This window comes from Salvia hispanica, chromosome 4 (genome assembly GCF_029641045.1).
Source record: "Salvia hispanica isolate PSC_SH4W2 chromosome 4, Shi_PSC_v1, whole genome shotgun sequence".
Classification (NCBI taxonomy): Eukaryota; Viridiplantae; Streptophyta; class Magnoliopsida; order Lamiales; family Lamiaceae; genus Salvia; species Salvia hispanica.
The window spans coordinates 34,148,637-34,174,940 of NC_142695.1; the positions used below are offsets into that span (position 1 = coordinate 34,148,637).

A 26,304-nucleotide genomic window follows, 5' to 3' on the forward strand; every position below is an offset into this window, starting at 1 on the left:
AGTAGCAAGCCACTTCGATTCATTGGAAAATCACAATTGTAATATTCAATGTCATAATTTAATATTAAATTATGTGATTAATTGCGCAATAGCATGTCTCTATATGTTGAAGCATTAAATTAAATTGATCTACATAAATACATAATTACCTAAATAGATTCAATTTTGTGAATTTATTTAATTTGCAATTTCCGTTGGGCAAACTCTAACACTAGAAACCTTGTGCATAGACTTGTCGGGAAAGAATGAAGGGAAGGCGAAGAAGCACCACCAAATTTTGGCTATGCACGAGGCTAAATTGGTTTTTAGGTGTATTTTTATTTCAATTATAAATAATTATTAAAAAATAAAAAATAGAAAATAGGAAAAATAATAATGTGCTCAATTTTTTAACGTTAAGAATTGCAAGTAGCTCGTCTAAGTACTCTCTCTGTCACAAGTTAGTTGAATCATATTCTTTTTTAGATTGTCCCAATATAGTTTAATCGTTTTTTTTTAGTAAAAATCTGTTCCATTTCCTACTTTATTCTCTTTTCTCTACTTTAACTTTTCCACATCAACCTTTTAAATTATGGGTCTAAAAGGAATCCATCAATTTGCATGGGACAAAGAAAATTTAGTGTTAACCTTTTAGTATAAAAAGATTAAGAAAATTCTTAGGTGTCTTGTATTGAATTCAAGAAGTACTACGGAAGATTTCATATTCACCACTCAAGTATTTTTAGCACTGCTACTAAGTTAACATAAACCCTATAAAATAATAGGCTTTGCAATTTATTGTATAGAACCATGGCAGCAATGCAACTAATTTCCTTCTCTTTTCTCTACTTTAACTTTTCCACATCAACCTTTTAAATTATGGGTCTAAAAGGAATCCATCAATTTGCATGGGACAAAGAAAATTTAGTGTTAACCTTTTAGTATAAAAAGATTAAGAAAATTCTTAGGTGTCTTGTATTGAATTCAAGAAGTACTACGAAAGATTTCATATTCACCACTCAAGTATTTTTAGCACTGCTACTGAGTTAACATAAACCCTATAAAATAATAGGCTTTGCAATTTATTGTATAGAACCATGGCAGCAATGCAACTAATTTCCAACATTAAAAAGTATCAACCCCTATTGAAAATATTAGGTTGGAATTAATTGAGCGAAAAATCATGTGAGATTGACTAAAAATTAATTAGCTTGGAATTTCAGACACAATTTTCTGGATAAAAAACAATATCCATAAACACTGCTTTATAAGCAGACAACCTCCATATCTAGTCGATTAGAGTTGAGAGACGTTGACGTTCTCTTTGATGTTCTATTTCCGGTTGCTTAACTTCATGTTATTTGAATTGCACGATCGCAAGAGTTTTTGTTACTATTAGTTTTTTACAATGTTTTAAAAATCGGACCAGTAAGCGAACCTGCGAAGCTATTGGTTCATGGTTCAACCAGTCGGACCGGTTTAACCACTGGTCGAACCATTTTACTGTTACAAATATATATAATTCAATATATAATGCAAAATATAATGTGCAATTTAGTGAATGATAGAATATGACCAATAATGTATCACAAAAACATTTAATTTTACCAATAAGTAGGTAGGTATATATACAAAATAAAATATTAAAATTTAGTGAATATAATAAAATATATAAATTGTTAGTTAGTGTGGATAAAAATTTAATATTTTACATACAAAAATAAATAAAGTTCATATTAATTCAAAATTAAGTATATGGTGGATTTATATTATAATGAATTATTAATTAGTTTAAACAAAAATATACTTTAATATCAATAGTTAGATTACATAAATTAGATATATGCTATAAAAAACAGTTTTAGGAAATAATAAACTATAATTAATAAATATATCAAAAAAATTGAACCTTATAATATAACTATAATAATAATAGTAATATACTATTAGTAACTAGTACAATATAGATAAAATTTAGAGGATCATAATTATATAGTAATATATTAGTAACTAGTACAATATAGATAAAATTTAGAGGATCATAATTATATGTAGCATAATAAATAATTACATAAGAAAAATATAAAATAAATAAATTATTAGTTTGTTTAAATAAAAATATTAATATTCTATACATAACAATATTTAATGTTCTTATTTTTCCATGAGGGGCTTGTGGTGGAGTGGTTAAGAGCACTCCCAATGGTGCCGGCTAAAAGTCGGCGTTTTTTCGCCGTCTATCGCCGAGTTATCGCCGACCAATGGGAGAGGTCGGCGATAATTCGGCGATTTTTCCTCCTGTTTTATCGCCAACCGGCGAAAAATCGCCGGATTATCACCGAATTATCGCCGACCACTGTGGGCGATAATTCGGCGATAAATATATTTTTTGTTTTTTTTTTTTTTTTTAATTTTTCCCCTATAAATACACACCTTCTCTTCATTCTCTCCCCATATAAATACACACCTTCATGGACATATACCAGAAGGAGGCCCATCGAGCACTACAACACGATATGATCGAAGAATTGTGGGCAAATAGAAACCGCGCCCACCGCCCTTGAATTTTTTTACTTTGAATTTTTTTTTCCATTCATGTACTATTTTTTTTTTATTAATTTTCGTCGTTGTAATGTTTACCCGTGTTTAATACAACGAACTTTATTACTATTATTTGTTTTGTCTTATAAATTAAATTAGCTAGCTTTATTATATACAAAAATAAAACAATTAAATTAGTGATGATGTAAAAATGAAATGTTGAGTTAGGGAGAAATAAGGGAGAAATCATTGGAGCAGTTGGCTAAAAGTTGGCAAAAACTGGGGATAAATTATGGTGCTGATGTGGCAGGAGTTAGGGAGAAATAAGGGAGGTTTTAGGGAAACTGTTGGGAATGCTCTAAGCTCTTATTGATTGGAGTTGAGGTCAAGAGTTCAGGTCCTTCTACTAACAAGATTTAAAAATTTTAAACTTAAAAAGCAAAAATCGGTTTCCAGTTAAACCCGGTTCATAACGGCTCAACCTCACACTGGTTTTAACAAGTAAACCAAATCGGACTGCCTACCGGTTCGCGGTCGGACCGGTCAAACCGGCTGGTCAGGTCCGATTTTTAATACACTGTTTTTTTTAACGTGTTTTATGAGTGGAAACTTGGTTTGGACATCAAGAACATGATGAACAGGTGAACGACGATAACGGCAACGCTGACACACTCAGTGAGTACGTGCAGCTTGCGCTCGCGCCAGAGCTGCACGTCACCGAACGTGCAAGCCTCGATGTCGGGTGGAGAACGATCGATGGCTGGCCGAGATGCTCCAACACTCGAAACCTAGGGCTCGTCCTTGGCAGCTAAGTGGGAGTACCACGCTACACCGACTGAGGAGGTGGTGGCAACGGTTCGTTGATCACGTGATCAACTATGGAAGAATATTGCATGCGAATGAATGAAGCAAACGTGATACTCCCTTAGTCCCGATGCAAGTAATCAACTTGTTTTCAGCACGAAATTTAAGAAATGATATTTATTGAATTAAGGGGAGAGAATAAAGTAAGAAAGATAAATAGAGAAAAACGTAAAAATAAGAATAAATAAGGAAATAAAATATTGTTTTATTCTAAAAAAATAAAATCAAGTATTTAAAATGGGACCACTCAAAATGAAAAATTTATCACTTAATGAAAAATTTAAAATTGGACAATTAGAGTGTGCAACATATATACTTCATTATATGAAACAAATTTAGCTCGAAACAAAAATGAATACATTCCTCTAAAATAAGGTAGTGAAATTGTATACATGTTCTTTTATAAAGGATCCTATAATTATTATTCGTATCTTTTGAAGTTGTGAATAAAAAAGAAAATACATGATCCCTCTCTTCCAACTTCCAACCAAGATAACACACTTTTCTTAATTTTTGATGGTGCAAAGTAAATTAGTTGAAAGAAGGAATAGGAAGATAGAATTTGATATGAATAGAAGAAAGTTAGGAGAGAGAATGGACTATGGAGAAACACGGAGATAGGAAAAAATGGTGGAGTGGGGAGAGATGGATTGAGGAGAGAGACGGTGGGTGAGAGAATAGATTGAGAAGGAGTAGACGTGAGGAGAGAGAGAAATAAGCTTGGCGCTTACAATCGCTTAAATTAAGTCCCGTAGCATATCAATTCTCCTGTCCCGTATATCCTTTTTAGGTTACATATTAATTTGTCGCATTAGTAAATTTCCGTTTGATATCTCTTTTTCCAATATTTTTTTTATTTTATTAATTTTATATTAAAACTCACGCTCTAAAAATTATTGACATTATTAACAATTAGACGTAAATAATACTATGAAATGACAATTTCATGTGACGAGGAAATTTCGATGTTAAATAGAAGTAGATAAGTTCAATGCACAAAATCGAACCAAGATGAAAAAACTTCTTAAAAAATCAGAAAAAAAGGATGCTTTTACAGAATTCAAGATAACAAAAATTAAATAGGCGTATTTCATAAGTTTATTTATTAAGCAAGCGTATTCTTTCCAAAATAGTGGCTGCTAATTATTAGAGAATATTTATTGAATTTTGCGTTAATAAAATGGCGCGCACACCAAACATAAATAAAAATAGTCAATATAAATTAATAAAAAATATTTGACGAAGGGAAAAAACAGATGACATTGCTAATTTTTCAAATCTCGTTCTTCCAAAATTCGTTGCAATATTTTTCTCTGAGAAATTTTTTTAGAAGGAAGATGAAAAATCTCTGTTTCGTTGTGTGAAAGAGTAGAATCCAAAAGGTAAGCTGCTAAACCCAAATTCCGCTCAATTTAATACTCCATAAATGATTTGCTTATCTGAGATTTAGGTTTCTATATAACTAACTGCTCAAATCTTAATTCCTGATTTGTTTATTGACTGGATATGGATTAATTAATTGAGGTTGATTTTGAGTATTTCGGATAAAAGGATCGAGTTATGGATTTCTGTTTATGTTGAGGTAGTGATGATGTATGTTTTCTGGTATTTTCAGTAAGGAGTGGTTCGCTTGAATCTGTTTATTATATCACGCTCGCGGTGAATTCGAAAGTGGATTCTCAATATTTGGGAATTGAAAGTTGATAGGTAATGGAATTTGAAACCGCATTGCTTGATTTCGATTTCAGGGATCAATTTTGTTATGATAGATTCTATAATGTTGATGTTGTTTTGTGGATTGGTGTGGCTAATTACCTTGTTTGGTTTTCTCTACAGTAGATGAAGGAGGAATTTGAGAGATAAGAGATATGAGAGTTGCTTTTCAGGGGCTGGAGGTACAATGACTGGAGGGTCATTGGGATTAAGACAGTCAGGAAGTTGTGGATCCTTGCAGCTACAGGCACAGAATGAAGGGTTCCAGCTGCAGAATTTGTATCTACCTCGTAGGTCTTCGAAGGCATGCCTTGCCGGTTACAGGGAGAAGGAGAAGTTTCTGCCTGCTTCTATCAGATATTTGAGTCGAAAAAAAGTTGCAATGCTGATTTTGTCTGTGCTTACAGTCTTCGCATTTTTGACTGGGTTTTTCACAATCAATAAAGGTAGAGACAATTTGTTCTTAGCTATTTTCGTCTATGATTTTTTAATCTGATATCTTCCTTCCCGCTTCACTTCCTTTATAACCTATACTTTAAGTGCCTTCCTTCCTGCTTCACTTCCTTTATAACCTATAGCTTAAGTACAAAGATTAACTGTTTAGTGCTTCAATTAATAGTACTTCTCTATGGGGGATTTTATATATGTGTACTTTGATTTTTTTTACAGAGGATGATTTCGAGAGCTTTGGTTTGCCTTTTGATGCCAGATATCTTAAAAATTCTTATGTTGCACCGTGGCTATTGCCTGGAAAAGGAGCATTCACGTATAATAGTTATTCTATGACCCGCAAAGTTTTTGTATGTAATGATAACACCAGTTGGGGTAGTTTCTATAATGCTTCAGTTATGAGCAATTCCTCCAGCTCAGTTACTGTTTTTACCAATCCATGCAAAGACTTCGCATTTCCACCCCCTCCTCCTGGTGATACAAGGCGAATTGGTCCACGCCGTAAGTTTTAACCTTCTGTTATGCCTTTGCACGTTTGCTATTATTAAAGCTGAATTGCAGTGTTGTTGGAAAGGAATAGAATAATTTTTTAGGATATAGAGGATTAAATGGATATATTTGAAAGCTGGAAACTACAATTGCAATTGGCTTTTTAAAGATGAGTGTCTTAGGACTTTTGGTTCTCCGTGACATTTAAGACTGGAGTATCATTTTATAACTAGGGTGTCCTCTCCATGTAGTGTAAAAACTATTTTCGTGATACTTTTTTTGTTTCTTGTATCTAACCCCCAGCCCCTGGAAAAAAGAACAGCATTTAAATTGCTTTCAGAATATAATTTCTTAACCAGCTGAATCGAAGTAATGTTCAAGGGTTTATGTCCTTTATTGTGTCACATGTTTTATGTAAATGACTGTTCACCCTAGATTTAGTTAATTTGATCTGTACTTTTGTCCCCAGCATGCCCGGTATGCTATATCCCTGTGGAGCAGGCCATAGCTCGTATGCCCAAATTTCCATCACCATCTCCTGTTCTTCATCATATAACTTATTTTTCTGAGGAGAATCCACTGAAAACCAAACCAAATGGAGGCTCTGAGTTTGGTGGTTATCCTTCTTTAAAACAGAGGAATGAATCTTTTGAGATTAAAGAGTCGATGACTGTTCACTGTGGGTAGGTGTACTTACCATTTTCCCTTCATGTGCATGTGCTTCTAAATTTTAATTATATTTTTTCTTTCTTTGTTGGCTTTATTATTTATATATTTATTTATTTAAGTTACATATTTGACAGATTTGTCAAGGGATGCAGACCTGGTTATAGAACTGGTTTTGACATTGATGTGGCTGACCTTGAGTTGTTGGAGCAGTCCCACGAGGTCATTGTTGCCTCTGCTATATTTGGTAAAGCTGCATATAAGTTCAAATTTAAAAATTCATGAATTTTCCTTTTCAGGTTCCAGAATGCATTTTGAATAGTATTACTACAGAGCTGTGATCTGCATGGATGTAACTGTTTTCTTAACATTTTCCTTTAATACATATTGTTTGTGTGTACAGGAAACTATGATGTAATTCAGCAACCAAGTAATATTGGTGAAATTGCAAAAAGAAATGTTCCCTTTTTTATGTTCATTGATGAAGAGACCGAAACATATTTGAAAAATGCAAGCACCTTGGGCAGTGACAAGATGGTCGGGTTATGGAGGGTTATAGTAGTACACAATCTTCCTTACACTGACTCCAGAAGAAATGGAAAGGTCTGTTTGTTTGTTTTTGTTGTTTCCCCTGTCTCTTTACTTGCTGAATCAACATGTATATTGTTTTGTGGATGAACCAATCTGAATTAGTCTCATTTGATTAAACTTTTTTCCATTTAATGGCACATATAGATATTGTGCATGACTTTTTAATAGTTCATCCATTTATGGAGATATTGGCGCTTTATATTTTTGTTTCCCTAAGGTTTCTTACTCTTGGTGTCTGGTTTGAGCATCAAACTATAATGTTGTACTCCGAGATGATAGGAATAGCTCTCATTTCATCTATAAATAAATGAATATTTGACTGTGACAGGTGCCAAAACTCTTGTTGCATAGGCTGCTACCAAAAACTCGATACTCAGTCTGGATAGATGGAAAGCTTCAGCTTGTCGTGGATCCATACCAGGTTCTTGAGAGGTATTGTCTATTATTTCTCTTTCAGCATCTGCTTTTATCAATGTAAATTACTCCTAATAATTTATTTAATGACTCATTATGCATCATTCTTGCTATACTACCCCTCCTGTCCGCCCTCACTAGGTTCTTGTGGCGCCATAATGCTACTTATGCTATATCGAGGCACTATAGACGCTTTGATGTGTTTGAAGAAGCTGAGGCAAATAAAGCTGGGATGAAATATGATAATACTTCTATTGATCGTCAAATTGAATTTTATAAACAGGAGGGTTTGACACCGTATACGACTGCTAAGCTTCCTATAACTAGTGGTATGCTTGTGACTAGCCTATATTTGTATGTTTTACTCACTTTATGTATCAAAACTAATGAGAACTCGAACTTCTTCAGATGTTCCTGAAGGATGTGTAATAATAAGAGAGCACATCCCCATCACAAATCTTCTTAGCTGTCTGTGGTTCAATGAAGTTGATAGATTCACTTCAAGGGATCAGCTGAGCTTTTCAACCGTGAGGGACAAAGTTGCGGCCAAGGTTAATTGGAGTGTTGATATGTTTCTAGATTGTGAAAGACGCAATTTTGTAATACAGGTAGCCTTTGCACTCTCCCCAAATAAAGCATGTTGACATATATTTTCTTTATTTTCTTATGGAGGGGAAGAGAGTTCTGTATTTACTGTGAGAGTGTTGATGGCAGATAAAATGCATCTGATTATTGATTTAATGAAAAGATACAAAAGAGGTAATTCTGAAATAAACAGATGATCACACCCTGAGCCTGGTAGTTTTTTTAGTTGGGAAGGGAGTGCTGGAATACCAATTATGGGCAATTAATTAGAACTTTCAAGACAATACCTGTTTTTATATGGGTAGACTGATATAGATCATCCTTACATCGTGAAATTTGGAAGTTTTCTTCTTATGTAGTACCGAGCGGATTTTGGGAGTAAGGGGAAGATTGTCTGTGGTTTAGTTGTGCTGGTGAAGTAAGGGCCTCAATTCTTGGTTGCTGCTTTCATATGGATAGCCTGATATAGATTAAACTTGCATCTTGCTACTTTTAAGTTGATTTGATTGAGCTCATATTGCTTCTCCAACAGTTTTCACCAATTTACCTAGTTTAAGCATGCATTCCATGTTTGTCTGTTTGTTTACAGGCATATCACAGAGATATTTTGGAGCAAAGAGCGCATTTGGCTCTTTTAAGACCTCGAGCACCTAAGACTCGTCCTCATCCTCCGCCAACTATGCCTCGCCAGAAAGGCCTTCCTAGAAAAGGTGTTACCCAACGAGGAAAAGACAAGAGACCCAGTACAAGGAGGCGACGTAGAAATCCCAAAACTAGGGAAATTTTCTTTGATTGACTTTTCACATGTGTTTTACCATAGACGACGAACTGTATAGTGTTTTTAGTCTGTTATCCGGCACGGATGGGATAGTTTGAATTTACGGATAGATACGTTTAGCAGAGCCTTGAGAGAAATTTTGCTCCAACATTGTTCGAATTCTCAAACATATTTGTTGTAAGTACTGTTCTGCCAATAATTTAGCTGAATTTTATAATTTATTCTGAATATCGTTTTCAAGCAAGGTGGCCCAAAAAGAAAGAGGAAAAAGGTCTTCACTCAACCAGCAATATTTCACTGCTAACAGTAATCTACTACTATTATCAAATGAGACCGCATTGGCGTTCTTGGTTTAGTTTCTTTATTTTTCATACATTTTGTATTAAATTTGTTTTATTTTTCTTTAAATAGATTGTTATTTTCACTATTAGTAGAACTGATTTTTGGAGAGCATTTAATGCTCGCAACTACAGATGATGAGGACAATGAAACCACTGACAATCTGTTTGCCAGTCCATGTCGTTGGAAGCACGATTTCAATCTGTTTACAGGTTGCTCTCGTGGCCACACATTGTTATGCTCATCACAACATTAACTTACTATACTACTACTACTACTATTTAATCGGCTTCACACCCTCATTCTTTACTAAACAAATAGCACCCACAATTCAAGATTCCTTCACTAATCAATTCATGACATTTAATAATGTAACTTTTAAAAAGTTGAATTTTTTCCACAAACTTTAAAATTGACAAATAATATCACAAATTTTACCCCAGATTTATTTTTTTCTCACGAATGAAAAAATTCCCACAAATAATATTATGATACAAATTTTTTTTTGTATAATTTCTCGACAACATTTTCAGAACATTTTGAGAGCTTCATGGAACTGTCCTTAAAAAAAATGGGTTGCTCACAGAAGGACAGGAGTAATATATATAGTAATTTTATAATTTTATGATGCACAATATAAGTCATTATTCAAGAAAAAGATTTGGGATATAATTTCAAATAAATCGATGCATGTCGGGCTTGTCGGCAGTGTAATAATCGCGAGCCGACTACTAGATTCGGATCCAAATCGGGTTAGACCCGCTCCTCTATTTATGTTGAATATACATATAGCAAGAATCGAGATCTGCAATACAGATATCTCTGTACAGAAAAATTAAAAAGAGCTGGCCCCATTAACAAATTTATTTATGATTGTTGAGTTCTTTTGATATTTTGGATCTTTTTTGTCTTCTGTTTTGGGCAAGGAAGGTCAATTGTTAATCGAAATATAGCTGCTAATTAGCTGTAAAAAGCAAAGATTACATTTTTTTTGGGTCAGAAATTTTTTCTTATTCCATCAATTATCCGTTTACGTACCATAACTCTCAAAGGTTTTGACCCCAAAACACTTCTTTCTTTTCGAATTCCATCGTCTCGCCTCACTCAGGGATCCAGAAAGCAGGAAGAGGTAATCTTTGATCTTTTAAATCCAGTTACTTTGCCATCTCAATCTTGATTTTTGAATTGGAACTGTTTCATGATTTTGGTTGCCTTTTTCAATTATGTTGTGTGGGATTGTGTGTGTGTGTGTGTTTTTTTTTTTTATTTGAGTATAATAATAAGGGGTTTCCCTAAAAATTGCAATAAGGGGTGTGAGTAAGTTAAAAGTAGGTTGATTAAAAACTTAATGTGGTTATTGCTAATTGTCTAAGGTATGATGTTGATAATCGTTTCAGGCCTAAAAATCAAATCTTGATCCTCGACTGAGTTAATAGAGATAAGGAGAAAGCTTTTTGGTTGATCTATGGTGTCATCTGGGTTTTTCCTAATCTGTATGCTCCATTCTTTGGTGGCCTTGTCATGTGGAGCCATGATGATGTTCTATAGGGATGAGGTGTTTGTGTTTACCCATGGTAAGGACCATGCTAGTAAGATATTGGGCTCAACGCCTCATGATCAGCTCTTGATTCGAACCTCTGATTCGTTTTCGGGCTTGCTTTTGTTCGCTGTTGGGATGTTGCTGTTCATGGTGGCATTTGTTAAGGAGAAGGAGTTCCATGGCTTCTTTGCTAGAGGCTGTGTGGTTCTCCATGTTGCTATGGCCATTTGGAGGATTTACTTTGAGAGGAAGGTGGAGGATCTCGGGCATGACTGGCTGAGGCTGGTTTTTGGGGACATTATTCTAGGGCTTTCATGGGTTTTCTTTCTTGTGTATTCGTGGAGGGAGAAATATGATTGATGTTTGTTGTAGCCGTCGTTGTTCTTCATCATACTGCATTTGGTGGGCAAAGATGGAATTGAAATGTCTTTTACTGGTGTGGATGTGGAATTTGGTTTTGCAAGCTTGATCTACATGTTTGTGTCAGAAAGGGAGGAAGAGGATAAAATCTTTCTACGGAGATGTGGTCCACCCCGTGTTTGTAAGTTAGGGGTTCGACTGGGATTAGATGTGCTTCAGAGAGAAAACTTCAATATTTACAAACTAAATCTGATGGACACTTGAATCTGATAAGACTGTGAATAATTTCTTCTCCTTTTTTTCTGTTTTTTTTTTCATACAATGCTTTCCTTCTTTGATTGTTGATCATCATTGTTGTAAATTTCCTTGAAAAGGCAATGATTTGTGAGATCTGAGTTCCACTCAAGTCTTGATAATATCCTTGACATGCTTTTGATTGTCACTTGCCTTGAGTCTTTCTGGTTGCTCAACATAAAAATGTCTTGCAACCGGAAAATAGATTACTGATTATCCACGATACTGCAACCAGACTTGCTTTATATTGGTCACACACACATAACATACTTGAGATGGAATCATTCTGTCCCGTCGTATTTTCTTATGCTCCCTCAGCAAGTTATGGTGCCTCTCTTCAAGCTTGTCTCTTACGACATGCTCCTCTTTACTAATATCTAGAGGTGCGTTCCTCAGTCAAACTTATCCTCTAATTTTGGGTTTTCTTTTATATTTTTTGTGCCTTCACTAGTTGCAAAAAATTTGCTGTTTTAATGTTAGTATCATACTGAATGTTTTTGTGCTGTTAATTTGTTAAATGCTTATGTAACAAAAGTATTTATATGCTTTTGAAATTGAACCCTGATGTGATTTGCAGAGAGGTTATATTGGTAGCATGGCACAATCATATTTGTTTTTTTTCTTGCACTCCTAAATCATGCACTATTAGCATCACTCTTTAGTTGTTGCTTTTAAGGCTGTTAGGATAGTTGAAAGATGCAAAATTCAGCAATTGGTCAGCAGTGTTTGGTAATGATTTTTCCATCTTAGTCTTCTAAGGGGTGCTTACGTGTGGTTCTGCACTTGTCGGATTATGTAATCCCCTGAGTACTCAATCCTCTATATCATGACAATATTACCTCCCGCGCTATTGGAGAATCTTGATGATTCTTGAGACTTTGTCACAATGTGCCCTTTTTTCATTGACGAATGATGAATGGTCTCTGGTTGGATCCATATGCCTTGTGTTACAATTTCTTTATCTTCTTTGATCTATATATATATTCATGTTGTTTTCTCACATAGGCTAGTGTTGGACTTGATAATTAAGTTTCATATACCATGCCGCATTTATTTACTAACTCCAAACACATCATGTTAGTTTCAAATTTATATTAATATCATTATGTGATGTGTGCTTGTCACTCATGTTGTTTCACAATTTTAAATTTACTCCGAATTTATAGAAAACAATTTAATCCTATTTCAGCTTCTTTTCTCCCAAATATAAGCTCGTGATCATTCATCCCTGCCATCACGGTCTTTCTTATTATAGACAACCTCTCATTTCATCTACCTTTTCCACTCTCTTGACATTTTCATTCCAACAACAATTGCTTTGTAAAATAGAGTAATAGACAAAGGACTAAAAGAGAGAGGAAAATGGAGATATAAGTATTTTGGCCGAAGAATTTTAAGCCCAAAATTGAAATTTGTTTTTGGAAAAAATCTTTTCCCATATCTAAGTTCTTTCACATTTAAACACATTTTCCTTTAATAAGAAGTGCCTGATGACCTTCTTATACAATCCATTTTTGAATAATATTCTGCTCAAAAGTTCATATTCTAGAATGCTCAACTCATAATAGTGATTGTTCTTGCACATAAAATTATTAGTATTTTTTAATAAATACTAAAAGTTACTACGAATTTCAAGAAAAGCTATTGTTCTAATTGACAAATTATTAGTACTATAATAATGTACCGTGGTTATTCTTCTTTTGAACAAAAATGATTGTTCTGATAAATAAAAACTTCAATGAACGTTATTATTAATAAATAGTATTACTTCTACATTATTCTTTCTCTTGCTTATTATAATTTTCATAAAATGAGTGTAGAAAAGTAAATGTGATTCCTAATATGAAATGGAGGTAGTAAGATATTATTCAAATGGATAAAATTGAAATTTACTACGATGGTCATTCCATAAGATAATTAAACTCCAATCTAAAATTGAAACAATTAATTAATAGTTGAAAACTTAAGTCTCCTAATCAACAAATTAATTAATCCTCAATGTCAAAATTACTTGAGCCCATTTGCGATAAGAGTTTTCAAAATATACTGTTTAAAAAATATAAGAATTCATAATCAATTGGTCTCCCTGAATTTAGGTCTAAATTTGAGGAGTGATTTGGTCAAGTGATATATATTGGAAGAGAAATGATAAGAAAAAAAAGAAAAAAAAAATTCTATTATTCTGATTCGTATGTCGCGATCTCATATTTCAAAAGATTAACAAATTTAATCTCAGATCTCGAATATAAGTGAATTGAGATCCATATTCTGAAAATAGACTAATTTTACCATTTTGAGCCGTCCACTATATCAATTCTAAATATGAAAAGTTTTAAACATATAATAATCCTACACATTAGTCTAAATGTGAGATCTCACAATCCACTACCATTAGACCCACCATCTTTTTTTACCTCTCTATTATTTCACAAATTGCGAATTAAAATCCGTCTAATTCACAACTTTGTCAATTTTTTTTTGTCAGACAGAGGTAGCATCTCTCTGTCTAATATTCTTGCCACTAGTTGGGCTTCATTAGTGATCATATTAAATAAAGAAGGCCGATTTTGGCAGCCCAAATTTTGTCCTTGTCTTCACTGCCGCCATTGTTTCCAAGTTCCAAACTTCCAGTCGCCCCTCATCGCCCTCACGCTCTGCCCCACCGCCGTAAGAATCTCTCTCTTTGATTTACCGTTTTATAATAAATTAGGAACCGGTCGTTTTTTTTTGCTTTGTTTAAAGTTGATTCATAAAAGGCAGTGAATTTTGATTGCCATGCGTTTGAGGCATTCGGATTTATTTGCATTAGTTTTGATTATGTATGAATTGAAGGCAATCAATCATTATCTGTGAATTGTGATCACTTCAATTGAGATTAAATGATATAAAAGAATTTTTATAAAGAAAGAAAGAAAAACCGAGCTTGCCCACGATTTTAAATTGAGAACCACTGATTAAACCCCATTTCTTAAACCCTTCCCTTCGATTCACAACCTTCAGCCCTTCCCCCATTTTGGAAGAGATCAAAGGTAATATCTTTCTCTCAAATTAATTTTTCGATTTTTCTCCATCTCCTTTTGCCACTTTTGGTCATGGTTTTACATCGTGGATTATGTTGGAATTTTAGTGTATTAGCACTTTAATTCTAAGGAAGAATGTTGGAATTTTAGTGTTTATCACTTTAATTTCTAAACAATTCGGCTGCTTCATTAGAAGCTTGTTCTATCTTATTTTAGTGTTTGAATTAACTGTTTTAACAGTTTTTAAACAGTTATTAACAGTTTGGAATCAGTTTTAGTTAATTAACTGCCTTGGCAGTTAATTGTCGACGGTTTAGGCTGATTTTTGATTAAATACAGATCAGAGAATGAACAATCATCTAAGGAAACTTAGTCTTATCCGATCATAGATTTTGTGCACTCAAAATACTTGATCTGAAAGTATTTTATACGATTCTAAGTTATCCAAGTCTTCTAATAAGGATTCCCTAATCCTAAGTCATAAAATCATCATTATATATCTTACCTAACAAAGATCAAGTAGTTTGAAGATGACTGGACCCAATTCAGTGAGGGAGATGACTGCAAACTTCACAAAACTGGAGAAGTTTGAAGGAGTAGATTTCAGAAGATGGAGAAAGAAGATGCACTTCTTGCTGACCACCCTGAAGGTTGTTCATGTGCTCACAACTACCATGCCAGAACCGACTGAAGATGAATCTCTGGAACAAACCAGAAGGAGGCTGAAATGGGAGAATGATGACTATGTGTGCAGAGGGCATATTCTCAATGGTATGACTGACTCACTCTTTGATATTTATCAGAATGTTGAATCCTCCAAAGAATTATGGGATTCTCTAGAATCTAAATACATGGCAGAGGATGCTTCTAGTAAGAAATTCTTGGTTAGTAATTTCAATAATTATAAGATGCTAGATTCTAGACCTGTGATGGAACAATATAATGAATTACTAAGGATTCTTGGACAATTTCAACAACACCAGATGCATATGGATGAAGCCATATCAGTTTCTAGTGTTATTGATAAATTGCCTCCCTCTTGGAAAGACTTCAAACATACTCTAAAGCATCAAAAGGAAGAACTTTCCTTGGTGCAACTTGGTTCTCATCTCAGAATTGAAGAATCCTTAAGGATTCAGGAGATGGAAAAGAACAAGGAAAAGAGTGTGGCTGGACTATCTTCCATTAATATGGTGGAAGGTGGACAGAAGTTTAAAGGGAAAAGGAAAATGTTTCAAGGAGAGTCCTCTGAGAATAAGAAACAAAAACTTGTTTGTTGGAAGTGTGGGAAACCAGGCCACTACAAGAAAGATTGTAGGTCTGGAAAGAAAGTTTTCAAGGCTGGTACAAGTACAAGTGGTTCAAAATCTGGACCAAGTGGATCTAAGGATCCAAGTGTACCTCAAGGTATGAAAATATTCAATTCTAATATTTCTATTCAGAACTATATCTCAGATACACCAAGTTCATTCTATGTACAGGATGATGAGTACACTTGGTGGGTGGATTCTGGAGCTACAAACCATGTTTGCAAGGATAGGAGATGGTTTACATCCTTGCAGAAGATCACTGATGGATCAGTGATTAGAATGGGGAATGGTTCTAGTGAATCGATTGAAGGAATAGGAAATGTTAGGCTAACTTTTACTTCTGGGAAACAGTTGGATTTAGTAGATGTATTGTATGTTCCCACCATTAGAAAGAATCTAATGAGTGGCACTGTAATTAATAACTTAGGTTATAAACAAGTTATTGAAGCTAATAAATATATTTTATCTAAACATGGTGTATTTGTTGGTTTTGGTTATTTATGCAATGGTATGTTAAGATTAAATATTGAATCTTGCTTTGTTGATAATTCTGCTTATGTGATGACTTCTAATGAACTTTCAACTACTGATTTGTGGCATGAAAGGTTAGGACATGTGCATTATAAAAGACTAATTGAGATGTCTAAAAATAGCTTAATCCCTGCCTTTACAGTTAGCAAAGATAAATGTAAAACATGTATGTTAACTAAGATCACAAGGCAACCTTTCAATAATGTTGTGAGAGAATCTAAACTACTGGAATTAATCCATAGTGATATCTGTGATTTCACTCAACACCATCAATTGGAAATAAGAAGTATGTTATTACTTTTATTGATGACTCAACTAGATATTGTTATGTATACTTGCTAAGTTCTAAGGATGAAGCCTTAGAGAAATTCAAGGTATATAAGACAGAAGTTGAGGTACAAAAGAGTGAATTTATAAAGATTTTTAGATCTGATAGGGGAGGTGAATACTATGATCCTAGTTATTTTGAATCAGTGGGAATAATTCACCAAATAACAGCCCCTTATACTCCACAACAGAATGGAATCTCTGAAAGAAAGAACAGAGTGTTGAAAGAAATGGTTAACTCTTTGTTATCATATTCTGGTTTAAATGAAGGTTTTTGGGGAGAAGCTATGATTACTGCCTGCTATATATTAAATAGAGTTCCAAATAAGAAAAGTAAAGCTACACCTTATGAGTTGTGGTTTGGAAAACCTCCAAACTTAAACTATCTTAAAGTGTGGGGCTGCAGAGCAGTAGTTAAACTCACTGATCCCAAGCGTAGGACATTGGGTGAAAAGGGAATTGATTGCATTTTCATTGGTTATGCAAATCATTCAAAGGCTTATAGGTTTTATGTCTTAGAACCTAACAAATTTGTCTCTGTGAACTCTGTTATAGAGTCAAGAGATGCAATCTTTGATGAAAATAGATTCACATCTATCACAAGGCCTAAGGATCTATTTTCTAATTCTAAAAATAGATTAGTAATTTCTGAAAATCAATCAGAGGAACCTTCAACTCAACATTGGGTTAGAAGGAGTGTAAGGCCAAGAAATCAAAGTAATCTAGATAAAGGCTTTCAAATCCATCTTATTGAAGGATCAAGGGATGAATTACAATCCCAGTACCCCTACTGTTCTATAATTGAAGAGGATCCTAAGACTTTCAAAGAAGCCATGTCATCTAGAGATGTCTCATTCTGGAAAGAGGCTATAGATGATGAAATGGATTATATACTCCAAAATAACACTTGGGAATTAACTGATCTGCCCCCTGGTTGTAAACCATTGGGGTGTAGATGGATCTTTAAAAGAAAGATGAAAGTTGATGGGTCTATAGACAAGTTTAAAGCTAGGCTTGTCATTCAAGGATTTAGACAAAAGGAGGGGATAGACTACTTTGATACTTATGCTCCTGTAGCTAGAATATCTACTATTAGATTGCTAGTAGCTATGGCTTCTATTAATAAACTCCTTATACACCAAATGGATGTTAAAACAACCTTTTTAAATGGTGATTTGGATGAGGAAATCTACATGAAGCAGCCTGAGGGATATTCTTTACCAGGAAATGAACACAAGGTGTGCAAGTTGATCAAATCATTATATGGCTTGAAACAAGCACCAAAACAGTGGCATCAAAAGTTTGATGATATTGTTTTATCAAATGGTTTTCTATTGAATCAAGCTGATAAGTGTGTTTATTCTAAGTTTGATAAATTTGGTAAAGGAATTATTATCTGCCTTTATGTAGATGATATGCTTCTGTTTGGTACTAGTCAAGACCAGATAGATGAGACAAAGAAATTCCTATCATCTAAGTTCTCAATGAAAGATTTAGGTGAGGCTGAAGTCATATTGGGAATTAGGATAATAAAAGAGGCTCCTAACAGAATATCTATCACACAATCTCATTACATTGAGAAAGTGTTGAAAAGGTTCAATTATGGAAACTGTACTCCAGTTAGCACACCTATGGATCCTAATGTAAAACTCTTACCTAATAGAGGAAAAACAGTTTCACAATTGGAATACTCTAAAGTAATAGGTTGCCTAATGTATGCAATGATAAGTACTAGGCCTGACATAGCTTTTGCTGTGGGAAGATTAAGTAGATTTACACATAGTCCTAGTATTCATCACTGGCAAGCAGTGAGGAGGTTACTTAAGTACCTCAAAGGAACCATAAACTATGGTTTGTGTTACTCAGATTTTCCTTCTATCTTAGAAGGATATTCTGATGCAAGTTGGATAGCCAATCCAGAGGATCATTCCTCTACTAGTGGTTGGATTTACTTGCTAGGAGGTGGAGCTATCTCTTGGGCTTCTAAGAAGCAAACTTGCATCACAAGTTCTACAATGGAGTCAGAATTTGTAGCACTAGCCGCTGCTGAAAAGGAGGCAGAATGGTTAAGGGATTTGGTTTATGAAATTCCTTTATGGCCTAAGCCTATATCACCTATCTCTATAAGGTGTGACAGTGCAGCAACATTGGCTAAAGTATATAGCCAAGTTTACAATGGGAAGTCTAGACATTTAGGTGTCAGACATAGCATGGTTAGGGAGCTGATCACTCATGGGGTCATTTCAGTTGAATTTGTTGGGACACAACAAAATCTGGCAGACCATCTAACCAAAGGCTTGGCTAAAGATTTAGTTATCAAATCTGCTAAAAGGGTGGGGCTCAAGTCCATCTAATCTTATCTGTTTGGGATACCCAATTTCCTTCTAATTTGATATTAGATGTGAAATTCAATGTGGAAAGCCTAAATATGTGAGATAGACACATGTTCAAACCATCCAAGGTATGTGTAATAATCTGTCAGTTTGAAGGAGGTTGAAGTTTTGCTTCTTAATAGTTTTTTTGGCAAATTGTTTTGACAGAACAAGATGAAAAGCTACCTATACAAACATGGAATCCAAGTTGTTCCAATAAAGCTCTGGACTTAGCTTTATAAATGTTTGTTGAAGGATATGGACACTAGACTTGTTATAAAGGTGTCAGGTTTAGATTAATTGTTTGATAATTATGTGTATATTAAGACTGATATTCAAAGGAATTGTAAGAGTTCAAGTCTTAGACCACTCTTATAATTAGAATGTTTGTACATTGATATACTAAAATGGAAATTCAATCCTTGTGATATTTTCATTTATGCATAATTTTTGTTTTTTGTTCTTTTGATTTGATCATGCTTATAAATCCACTAAAATAGGGGAGGAATGTTGGAATTTTAGTGTATTAGCACTTTAATTCTAAGGAAGAATGTTGGAATTTTAGTGTTTATCACTTTAATTTCTAAACAATTCGGCTGCTTCATTAGAAGCTTGTTCTATCTTATTTTAGTGTTTGAATTAACTGTTTTAACAGTTTTTAAACAGTTATTAACAGTTTGGAATCAGTTTTAGTTAATTAACTGCCTTGGCAGTTAATTGTCGACGGTTTAGGCTGATTTTTGATTAAATACAGATCAGAGAATGAACAATCATCTAAGGAAACTTGGTCTTATCCGATCATAGATTTTGTGCACTCAAAATACTTGATCTGAAAGTATTTTATACGATTCTAAGTTATCCAAGTCTTCTAATAAGGATTCCCTAATCCTAAGTCATAAAATCATCATTATATATCTTACCTAACAGATTATATGTTGAAAATATTTTATCATAGTTCTCTTTGGATTCGATAAGAATACTATTGATCCCCCGTGAAACATATATAACACGTTTTCGGATTGGATTTGGTTTTGGCAATTTTTCTTGGGGAGAATTCAGCTGGTAGATTAGAATTGCAGGGCGGAGATTTGTTATTGTGACTAAAAGTAGAAAATAGCTTAGTAAAACGTGCATAGTATGCGAAAAATTGGATCTTTTGTTGAGTAAAGCTGATGAAAGGATCGCCCATCATAAATGAACTGTAGAAAATAATCTGATTTCTGAAGTAATGTGAAATCAAGCATTTGAATTACTAGGTTTTCGGTATGAAGAGTTTTCTTTATGGTTAAGCGTTCTAGTACAGAGGTTTGTGCAATGGATTCAGAATTAAGTCGTGTTTGAGATGATCAATCTCTCAGCAGTTTGATGAGGATCTTGATGGGATAAGAAGCACCCTTTTCATCTGTTATCCACTCTCCTTATCTCCTAGGCTTAGGACATCCTTCTTTTATGGGGATCTTGAAGGGAAAATGGTTAGATGGGGTGTGAGACTTAAGGGAATATTATTGGTTCTTGTTTATATTTGGTTCTTGTTAGATCTGGAAGCTGTTTGTGGTATTTGATAATTGGAGTATCGGATAAGTTACTCGAATCATTAAAGAAATTTCTGTCATGCAACACCATGTAGGTCCTTACTCTATTCTACGTTTAAGAATGCAATTGTCGTTTGATGAATCAGTTATCAGCTCTTTTACTTAGTTAATAGGAGCATGTTACAATTCTCTTGATTTTTCAAAAGGGATCATATAAAAACCTTTAACTTGGTAGGAATGACCATTGACCAACATGATTCAGTTAATAAATTATGGCAATTATAATTGCACAGATTGGTTGCAGTTTTTCCTTTATTTTTCAGTTTCTGCTGCCTTTGTTTCTTTTTTTGTTATTTCTTTCATTGGATAATGTCTCAACAATATAATATATAAGTTAATTTCTATGCCTTTTACTTGCTCGTAGATGGGTGCTGGATCTTCAAGTCAGAATTCCTCCCCTGTTGTATCCATAAAATCGCTGGACGACCAAGGTTCTGTACCCGATGTAAAGCCAAAGAAGAAGATCTGCTGTGCTTGCCCCGACACTAAGAAGTTGAGGGATGAATGCATTGTGGAGCATGGCGAATCTGCTTGTGAAAAATGGATTGAGGCTCACCGCAAATGCCTTCGTGCAGAAGGGTTTAATGTTTGAAATCTGAGATAGCTTTCATAAATCAACTTGGATAGTTGAAAACATTATTATGGAGTACATTTTTTTAAGTTATAGAGATTGGAAAATTAACTTGTTTTGAAAATAATAAAAACAATGTAAAAACAACTGTTCCATTCTCTGATATTGAGAAATTTATGAAGTGATATTTGTTCATCTCGTCTCTGTTGTATTTGGATTCCTGCAATTGATGGCTGATGCGGGGGAAGAGACGAAATTTGAGAGAGAGAGAGAGAGAGAGAGAGTCATTTAATTCATTGAGTAAGGATAGTAGGAAGGGACACAGATAAACTTATTTAGTGCTATAGAGGATTACATAATAAGATAAGAAATCTAGTGCCCCCAACCCAATATTAGGTCATGCTCTCAGTGGCCGCAGGTGCAGTCGCTGCAGCTGCAGCTGCTGCCGCACTTGCACTTGCCGTCATGCTCAGCAGCATCCACCGGCATGACATAGCTGCAACCACAATAAGGGAAACAATCCTAGTTAGTCCAACTCAATATCTTCTATAGTAGATTTAAGTTTTGGTTTTGATCAACCATACCTCTTCTCGGTCTCAATGATGTCGGCCGTGTACCCCTGCTTCCTGCAATATGTCGAATAAAAAATTGATAAATCGACTGCTGAGAACTTATTCGAGATGAAAGAGAGAGTATTTACTTACGTGCACTGGGATTTGTCAGAGCAGTCGCAGCTACCGCACTTGTCAGACATGTTTGGTGAGGTTGAAGAGGAAACTGAGTAGATATGGAGTTTGTATGTATGAAGTCTGGTTTGCTATATTTTCATTGTTTGTGGAGGAGATGCCTATTTATAGGTGGTGGAGAATGGAGATGAGAGGTGAAAAAGTTGAAAGAATCTTGGTTATGGGAGTTGGGATGGGAGGGCCTCTGTCTCATCTTCTTATTTTTCATTTTTGGAAATTTCAACATCACTACTTATTCTACTACATTGGTTTCCTTTAGTTTTATGCTTTTAGGATAAACATATAAATTTATATTCCAAACTATGACTGTTTGATTAAATATCTTATGGGATGTGTTTTCTTTTGTTGCAAATTTATTACTCCTTTAGAAGATGATAAATTTATCATATTTTAGTTGTTCCCACTTGTTTTAATCTCACGTTCTTTAGTATGGAAAATCCTTTTTATAGTGGATCGCACGAGTTTATAAATTTTATAAAATATGAGAAACAAAATAATGATTAGAGTATTCTTAATTGAATGTGAATAAAAAGAAGAGCAAATGTGAAAATAACAGAGAGTTTGAATTATCATAAAAATATTTTTACTAAAATAATCTATACAATATATAAAATTAGAGTTTTGAGAGATTTTGAATAATCATTTTATGCTGAGGGATGTAAAGGTAATTAATATAAAATTCAGAAATTAATTCTAATAAATATATAATTCTAATATACATATATTTCTTGGAGATTAGTTTCCCATGTTTCATATATTGCAGCAAAAAAAAACGATTCCGTCGTCTTGGCGGCCCCCACACTCCGGGCCGACATTATGTGAGGGGGTTAAATCAGGGTACGCAGTAGTCCGTTAAGGGGGAGGCCTTAACCCACTGACTGCCAGAAGCCCATCTCCCAAGGCTTCACACTTGTGCCTGAGAGATGGAAGCAACTACACGACAGCAGTGGGATTCGAACCCAGGCTCATTGCAGCAAAATCTGCCCCTCCATTGCCAACTGCGCTAGGCCCCTGCGGGCATAAAGATTTAGAGTCTGTCAGACAACTGCCTAGCCATCCTGACAGGACCGGAGTCGAGCCAAGAACGATCATCTACCGCACCGCGTGCCAGGTTCATCCACCAGACATGGTTTCCTGTCTCCTTAGAAATCAAGGATACAGAGGTACGAGCCTATAGAACAGATCCTGTTCAAGTAAGGTCGTAAAATGTGACATTGGAAGCTAACACTGAGACAGCCATGTTTCATATATACGTGAGTGAGTGGGAGGTTAGCTACAAATAAATATACTTTAAAATGCATTTGTATAATTTGAGCGTGTGAAGAAGCCGCTGGAGAAGGCTCTAGCAGATGATGAACTGACTATTGAGAATATACATTCAGTTGAAGTTGATGGATCAGGCTCTCGAGTCCCTGCTATGATTAAGATTTTGACCGAGTTCTTTGGGATGGAGCTGAGGCGTACAATGAATGCAAGTGAATGTGTTGCCAAAGACTGTGCTTTACAATGTGCTATCCTTAGTCCTACATTCAAAGTTCGGGAATTCCAGGTGCAATTTCATTCCTATCTTGGTTTTATCTTATAAGGTTTTCACAGTTATATCTTATTGTTTTTATAGTATTTAGAACTTTAATGCGCTGATTTTTTTTCTTCTTTCGTATTCATGGACTATGGTCCCTTCACTCCCCTATTCACAGTCTTCTTCACTAATTCATGAAAGACGACCGTTACTTCTCACCATACAATTGCGTGCTTCTTTTTTGTTGATTTTCAGTGTTAGTTGGTTATTTGAATATTGTCAAGGAAGCCTCCATCCTCTTGATACTTATAAGAATACCATTTAAAATATAATTCAATTTAAGATTCAACCAACATAATCATCAAATCAAACCTTCATATGATGCAGCAAAACAGACCTTTTTCTTCTTTTTATTTTTATTTTTTTTCATTTGTTGGGATTTTGATTAGTAAAAGTTGTTTTGTGCATTGTTATTTATAGAGATTTGATTTTTGCCAAAGAGACTCTTCGATTGAATTGACTTCCTAATTTTATGTTAATTAGCATTTGTTGCTGGAAGAAGAGAAGACCAATTTTAGAGAAGGCTAACCGATTTCTTATTATTATTATTATCATGAAATTGCCGATTGAAAATTGAATGCACATTAATGGTGAATTTTTTTTCATCAAATGTATTTTAATGTTAGTTGAATTAAAAGTGAAAACTGACGGCATGTACAAATTCATTATTAAAAGTAATTGTGATTAAGTGGAGCCTCTGAATTGGTGAAAAATTGAAGGTTTTAGTTTATAATAATAAGGGTGATTTTAATTTTATAGTAGTTAATATATTGTGTAACGAAGTTTTAAAAATAATGAATAATTATTTATTGTGTTTAATTCTTCACTCTGATATATTTTTATCTTCCTACTCCATGATTTAATGTTTAAACATTATATTATGTGATTTGTTTCAAATGTATTATGCTTCAATATTGATTTGTATAGATTTTTTATTCTCATATAACTGAATTGTTACTCATATTGTTCATTATTAATATTGATTCTAATTTTTTTTAATTAATTTAAAATTAAAAATCAATGTTTTAAATAATATTAATCCGTGCATAGCACAAGCGTGATACTAGTTTTCATAAAAAATAGAGATTTTGGGGATGACACGAATTTTAATATGAAATTAGTGAAATAGAAAATAGATAAGAAAAAAGTAATTAGATTATTGATATTTAGAGAATGAGATTACTTCATAATAGAGAATTTTTTTTGTCAAATATAGAAATAAGCTAATTTTGTGGAATGACAACAATGAAAAATAAGACTATTTTATAAACCAAAGTGTCTTATTTAATATTTGTAAAATTGCTCTACAGACTAATAAATACAGCAAATTATATATATGTACTAAACCAATAGTTTGATAAAATTTAAGAAGACAGTGATATTACTGAAAAGTTTTCAAATCGATTTTATACTAATTTATATTTTCCATTGTAATTTCTTCTGTGAACTTCAATTGGTCTTCTTTCAACTTATTCGTTTCATGTTTTAAAGTAATTTAAGATCCATACGTCTCATTTTAAATATTCGGTTGAGAGAGCAAACATCAACAATAGTGATATGTATTGCTACTTTTAGAAGGAACAAATTCTTCATAATTTTAAGCCAGTCGTGTCTTTATCTCAACTTTATGAAATTGAAATTTGTCTCGAATTCTTTACTTTGTTATTTTTTTTTTCGCATTCTATTCTTTTAAATTTTATTTTTAAGTGACTCAATATTTCAGACTTCTATGAAAAAAGTGAATGGCGTCAAACTTTCAATTTTACCACTCATCAATATATTATACTACATCCGTCCCCCAAAATTTGCTACACTTTGACCCGACACGGATTTTAAGAAATGTAATGGAAAGTGAGTTGAAAAAGTTGGTGGGATGTGGGTCCTACTTTTAAAGTATTAGTTTTATAATAAAATGTGAGTAGGAATGGGTTAGTGGAATATGAGGTCCACTACAAAAAATGGTAAAAGTGAAGTGTATCAAATTTTCAGGGATGGACCAAAATAGTAAACTGTATCAAATTTTCAGGGACGGAGGTAGTATATATTACTCATTTTTTTTAACTTTTTTTTTCAATAATTAGGAGTGAGAAAATGAAATTGTTAAGGAATGACGCAGTACACTATAACCTTTTATTTACTCCAATTGTAGATATATATGAAAGATTTATTTATTTTGATACAAAACTTGATTTGTTGTAATTTTAGTAAATTCCTTCTTGATTTAATTCTTCTTAATCCCATCTTGATTCTTGTCTTTGACACACTAATAAAAATGCCGAAGGATATTTTTAGTCTATGCTAATTTATGTTTCTAAATACATCACTCACATTTTGAAAAGCGTTTTATCTTGGTTTTCTAACTAAAACTAAGAGATGCAAACCAAAAATATATTTGAAAAGCAAAATATTAACATTTTGTGGACAATTATATCCTCAACTTAAGGGTGCTTTATTATGTTCCCTCAATTTGGTTATTTTTTTTAAATTTCTGACGTAAATAATTGCAGCACAAAGTTAGAGAAAAGAAGCTAAGTTGGGGTTTCTCTTGTCATTACAATTCTAAGATTAGCATGGAAACAAGCTTCTTGTTAAGGTGTTTTTACCGGACATAGATTTGTGTTTGTGTAACATGTAGAATGACTACACAGACCTA

General features: G+C 33.8%; 5 protein-coding genes and 1 pseudogene across 8 annotated transcripts; 4 read left to right on the forward strand and 2 right to left on the reverse strand.

Annotated features, from left to right (window-relative positions):
- Positions 1 to 4,622: 4,622 nt before the first annotated feature.
- On the forward strand, positions 4,623 to 9,298 carry LOC125196842 (putative hexosyltransferase MUCI70). 2 transcript variants are annotated; one of them, XM_048095500.2, is made up of 11 exons: positions 4,623 to 4,766; positions 5,000 to 5,091; positions 5,221 to 5,543; positions 5,767 to 6,048; positions 6,506 to 6,719; positions 6,840 to 6,949; positions 7,106 to 7,305; positions 7,622 to 7,725; positions 7,849 to 8,036; positions 8,116 to 8,315; positions 8,882 to 9,298. In XM_048095500.2, exons 3-11 carry the CDS (start codon positions 5,285 to 5,287, stop codon positions 9,086 to 9,088), a joined length of 1,764 nt encoding a protein of 587 aa, XP_047951457.1. In that variant the 5' UTR covers positions 4,623 to 4,766; positions 5,000 to 5,091; positions 5,221 to 5,284; the 3' UTR covers positions 9,089 to 9,298. The 2 variants fall into 2 exon arrangements, with proteins under 2 accessions (XP_047951457.1, XP_047951458.1); XM_048095501.2 differs by having other exon boundaries at positions 5,224 to 5,543.
- A 906-nt stretch (positions 9,299 to 10,204) lies between these two features.
- On the forward strand, positions 10,205 to 11,715 carry LOC125197200 (uncharacterized). The gene is made up of 2 exons (XM_048095913.2): positions 10,205 to 10,538; positions 10,807 to 11,715. The coding sequence occupies exon 2, from the start codon at positions 10,875 to 10,877 to the stop codon at positions 11,307 to 11,309; it is 435 nt and encodes a 144-aa protein (XP_047951870.1). The 5' UTR covers positions 10,205 to 10,538; positions 10,807 to 10,874; the 3' UTR covers positions 11,310 to 11,715.
- A 2,406-nt stretch (positions 11,716 to 14,121) lies between these two features.
- On the forward strand, positions 14,122 to 21,521 carry LOC125196321 (cytochrome c oxidase copper chaperone 1-like). 3 transcript variants are annotated; one of them, XM_089070170.1, is made up of 2 exons: positions 14,122 to 14,270; positions 21,120 to 21,521. In XM_089070170.1, the coding sequence occupies exon 2, from the start codon at positions 21,120 to 21,122 to the stop codon at positions 21,345 to 21,347; it is 228 nt and encodes a 75-aa protein (XP_088926296.1). In that variant the 5' UTR covers positions 14,122 to 14,270; the 3' UTR covers positions 21,348 to 21,521. The 3 variants fall into 3 exon arrangements, with proteins under 3 accessions (XP_088926296.1, XP_088926297.1, XP_088926295.1); XM_089070171.1 differs by lacking the exon at positions 14,122 to 14,270 and adding an exon at positions 14,370 to 14,632; XM_089070169.1 differs by lacking the exon at positions 14,122 to 14,270 and adding an exon at positions 15,230 to 15,394.
- LOC148928519 (uncharacterized) lies at positions 15,475 to 16,243 on the forward strand. The gene is made up of 2 exons (XM_089070168.1): positions 15,475 to 16,030; positions 16,105 to 16,243. Exons 1-2 carry the CDS (start codon positions 15,475 to 15,477, stop codon positions 16,107 to 16,109), a joined length of 561 nt encoding a protein of 186 aa, XP_088926294.1. The 3' UTR covers positions 16,110 to 16,243.
- Positions 21,522 to 21,597: 76 nt separating the features above from the next.
- Positions 21,598 to 22,189, reverse strand: MT3 (metallothionein 3). The gene is made up of 3 exons (XM_089070172.1): positions 22,031 to 22,189; positions 21,911 to 21,952; positions 21,598 to 21,822 (listed from the first exon to the last, which is right to left on the reverse strand). Exons 1-3 carry the CDS (start codon positions 22,078 to 22,080, stop codon positions 21,732 to 21,734), a joined length of 183 nt encoding a protein of 60 aa, XP_088926298.1. The 5' UTR covers positions 22,081 to 22,189; the 3' UTR covers positions 21,598 to 21,731.
- A 914-nt stretch (positions 22,190 to 23,103) lies between these two features.
- Positions 23,104 to 23,275, reverse strand: LOC125197677 (small nucleolar RNA U3; annotated as a pseudogene).
- Between the last annotated feature and the right edge of the window lie 3,029 nt (positions 23,276 to 26,304).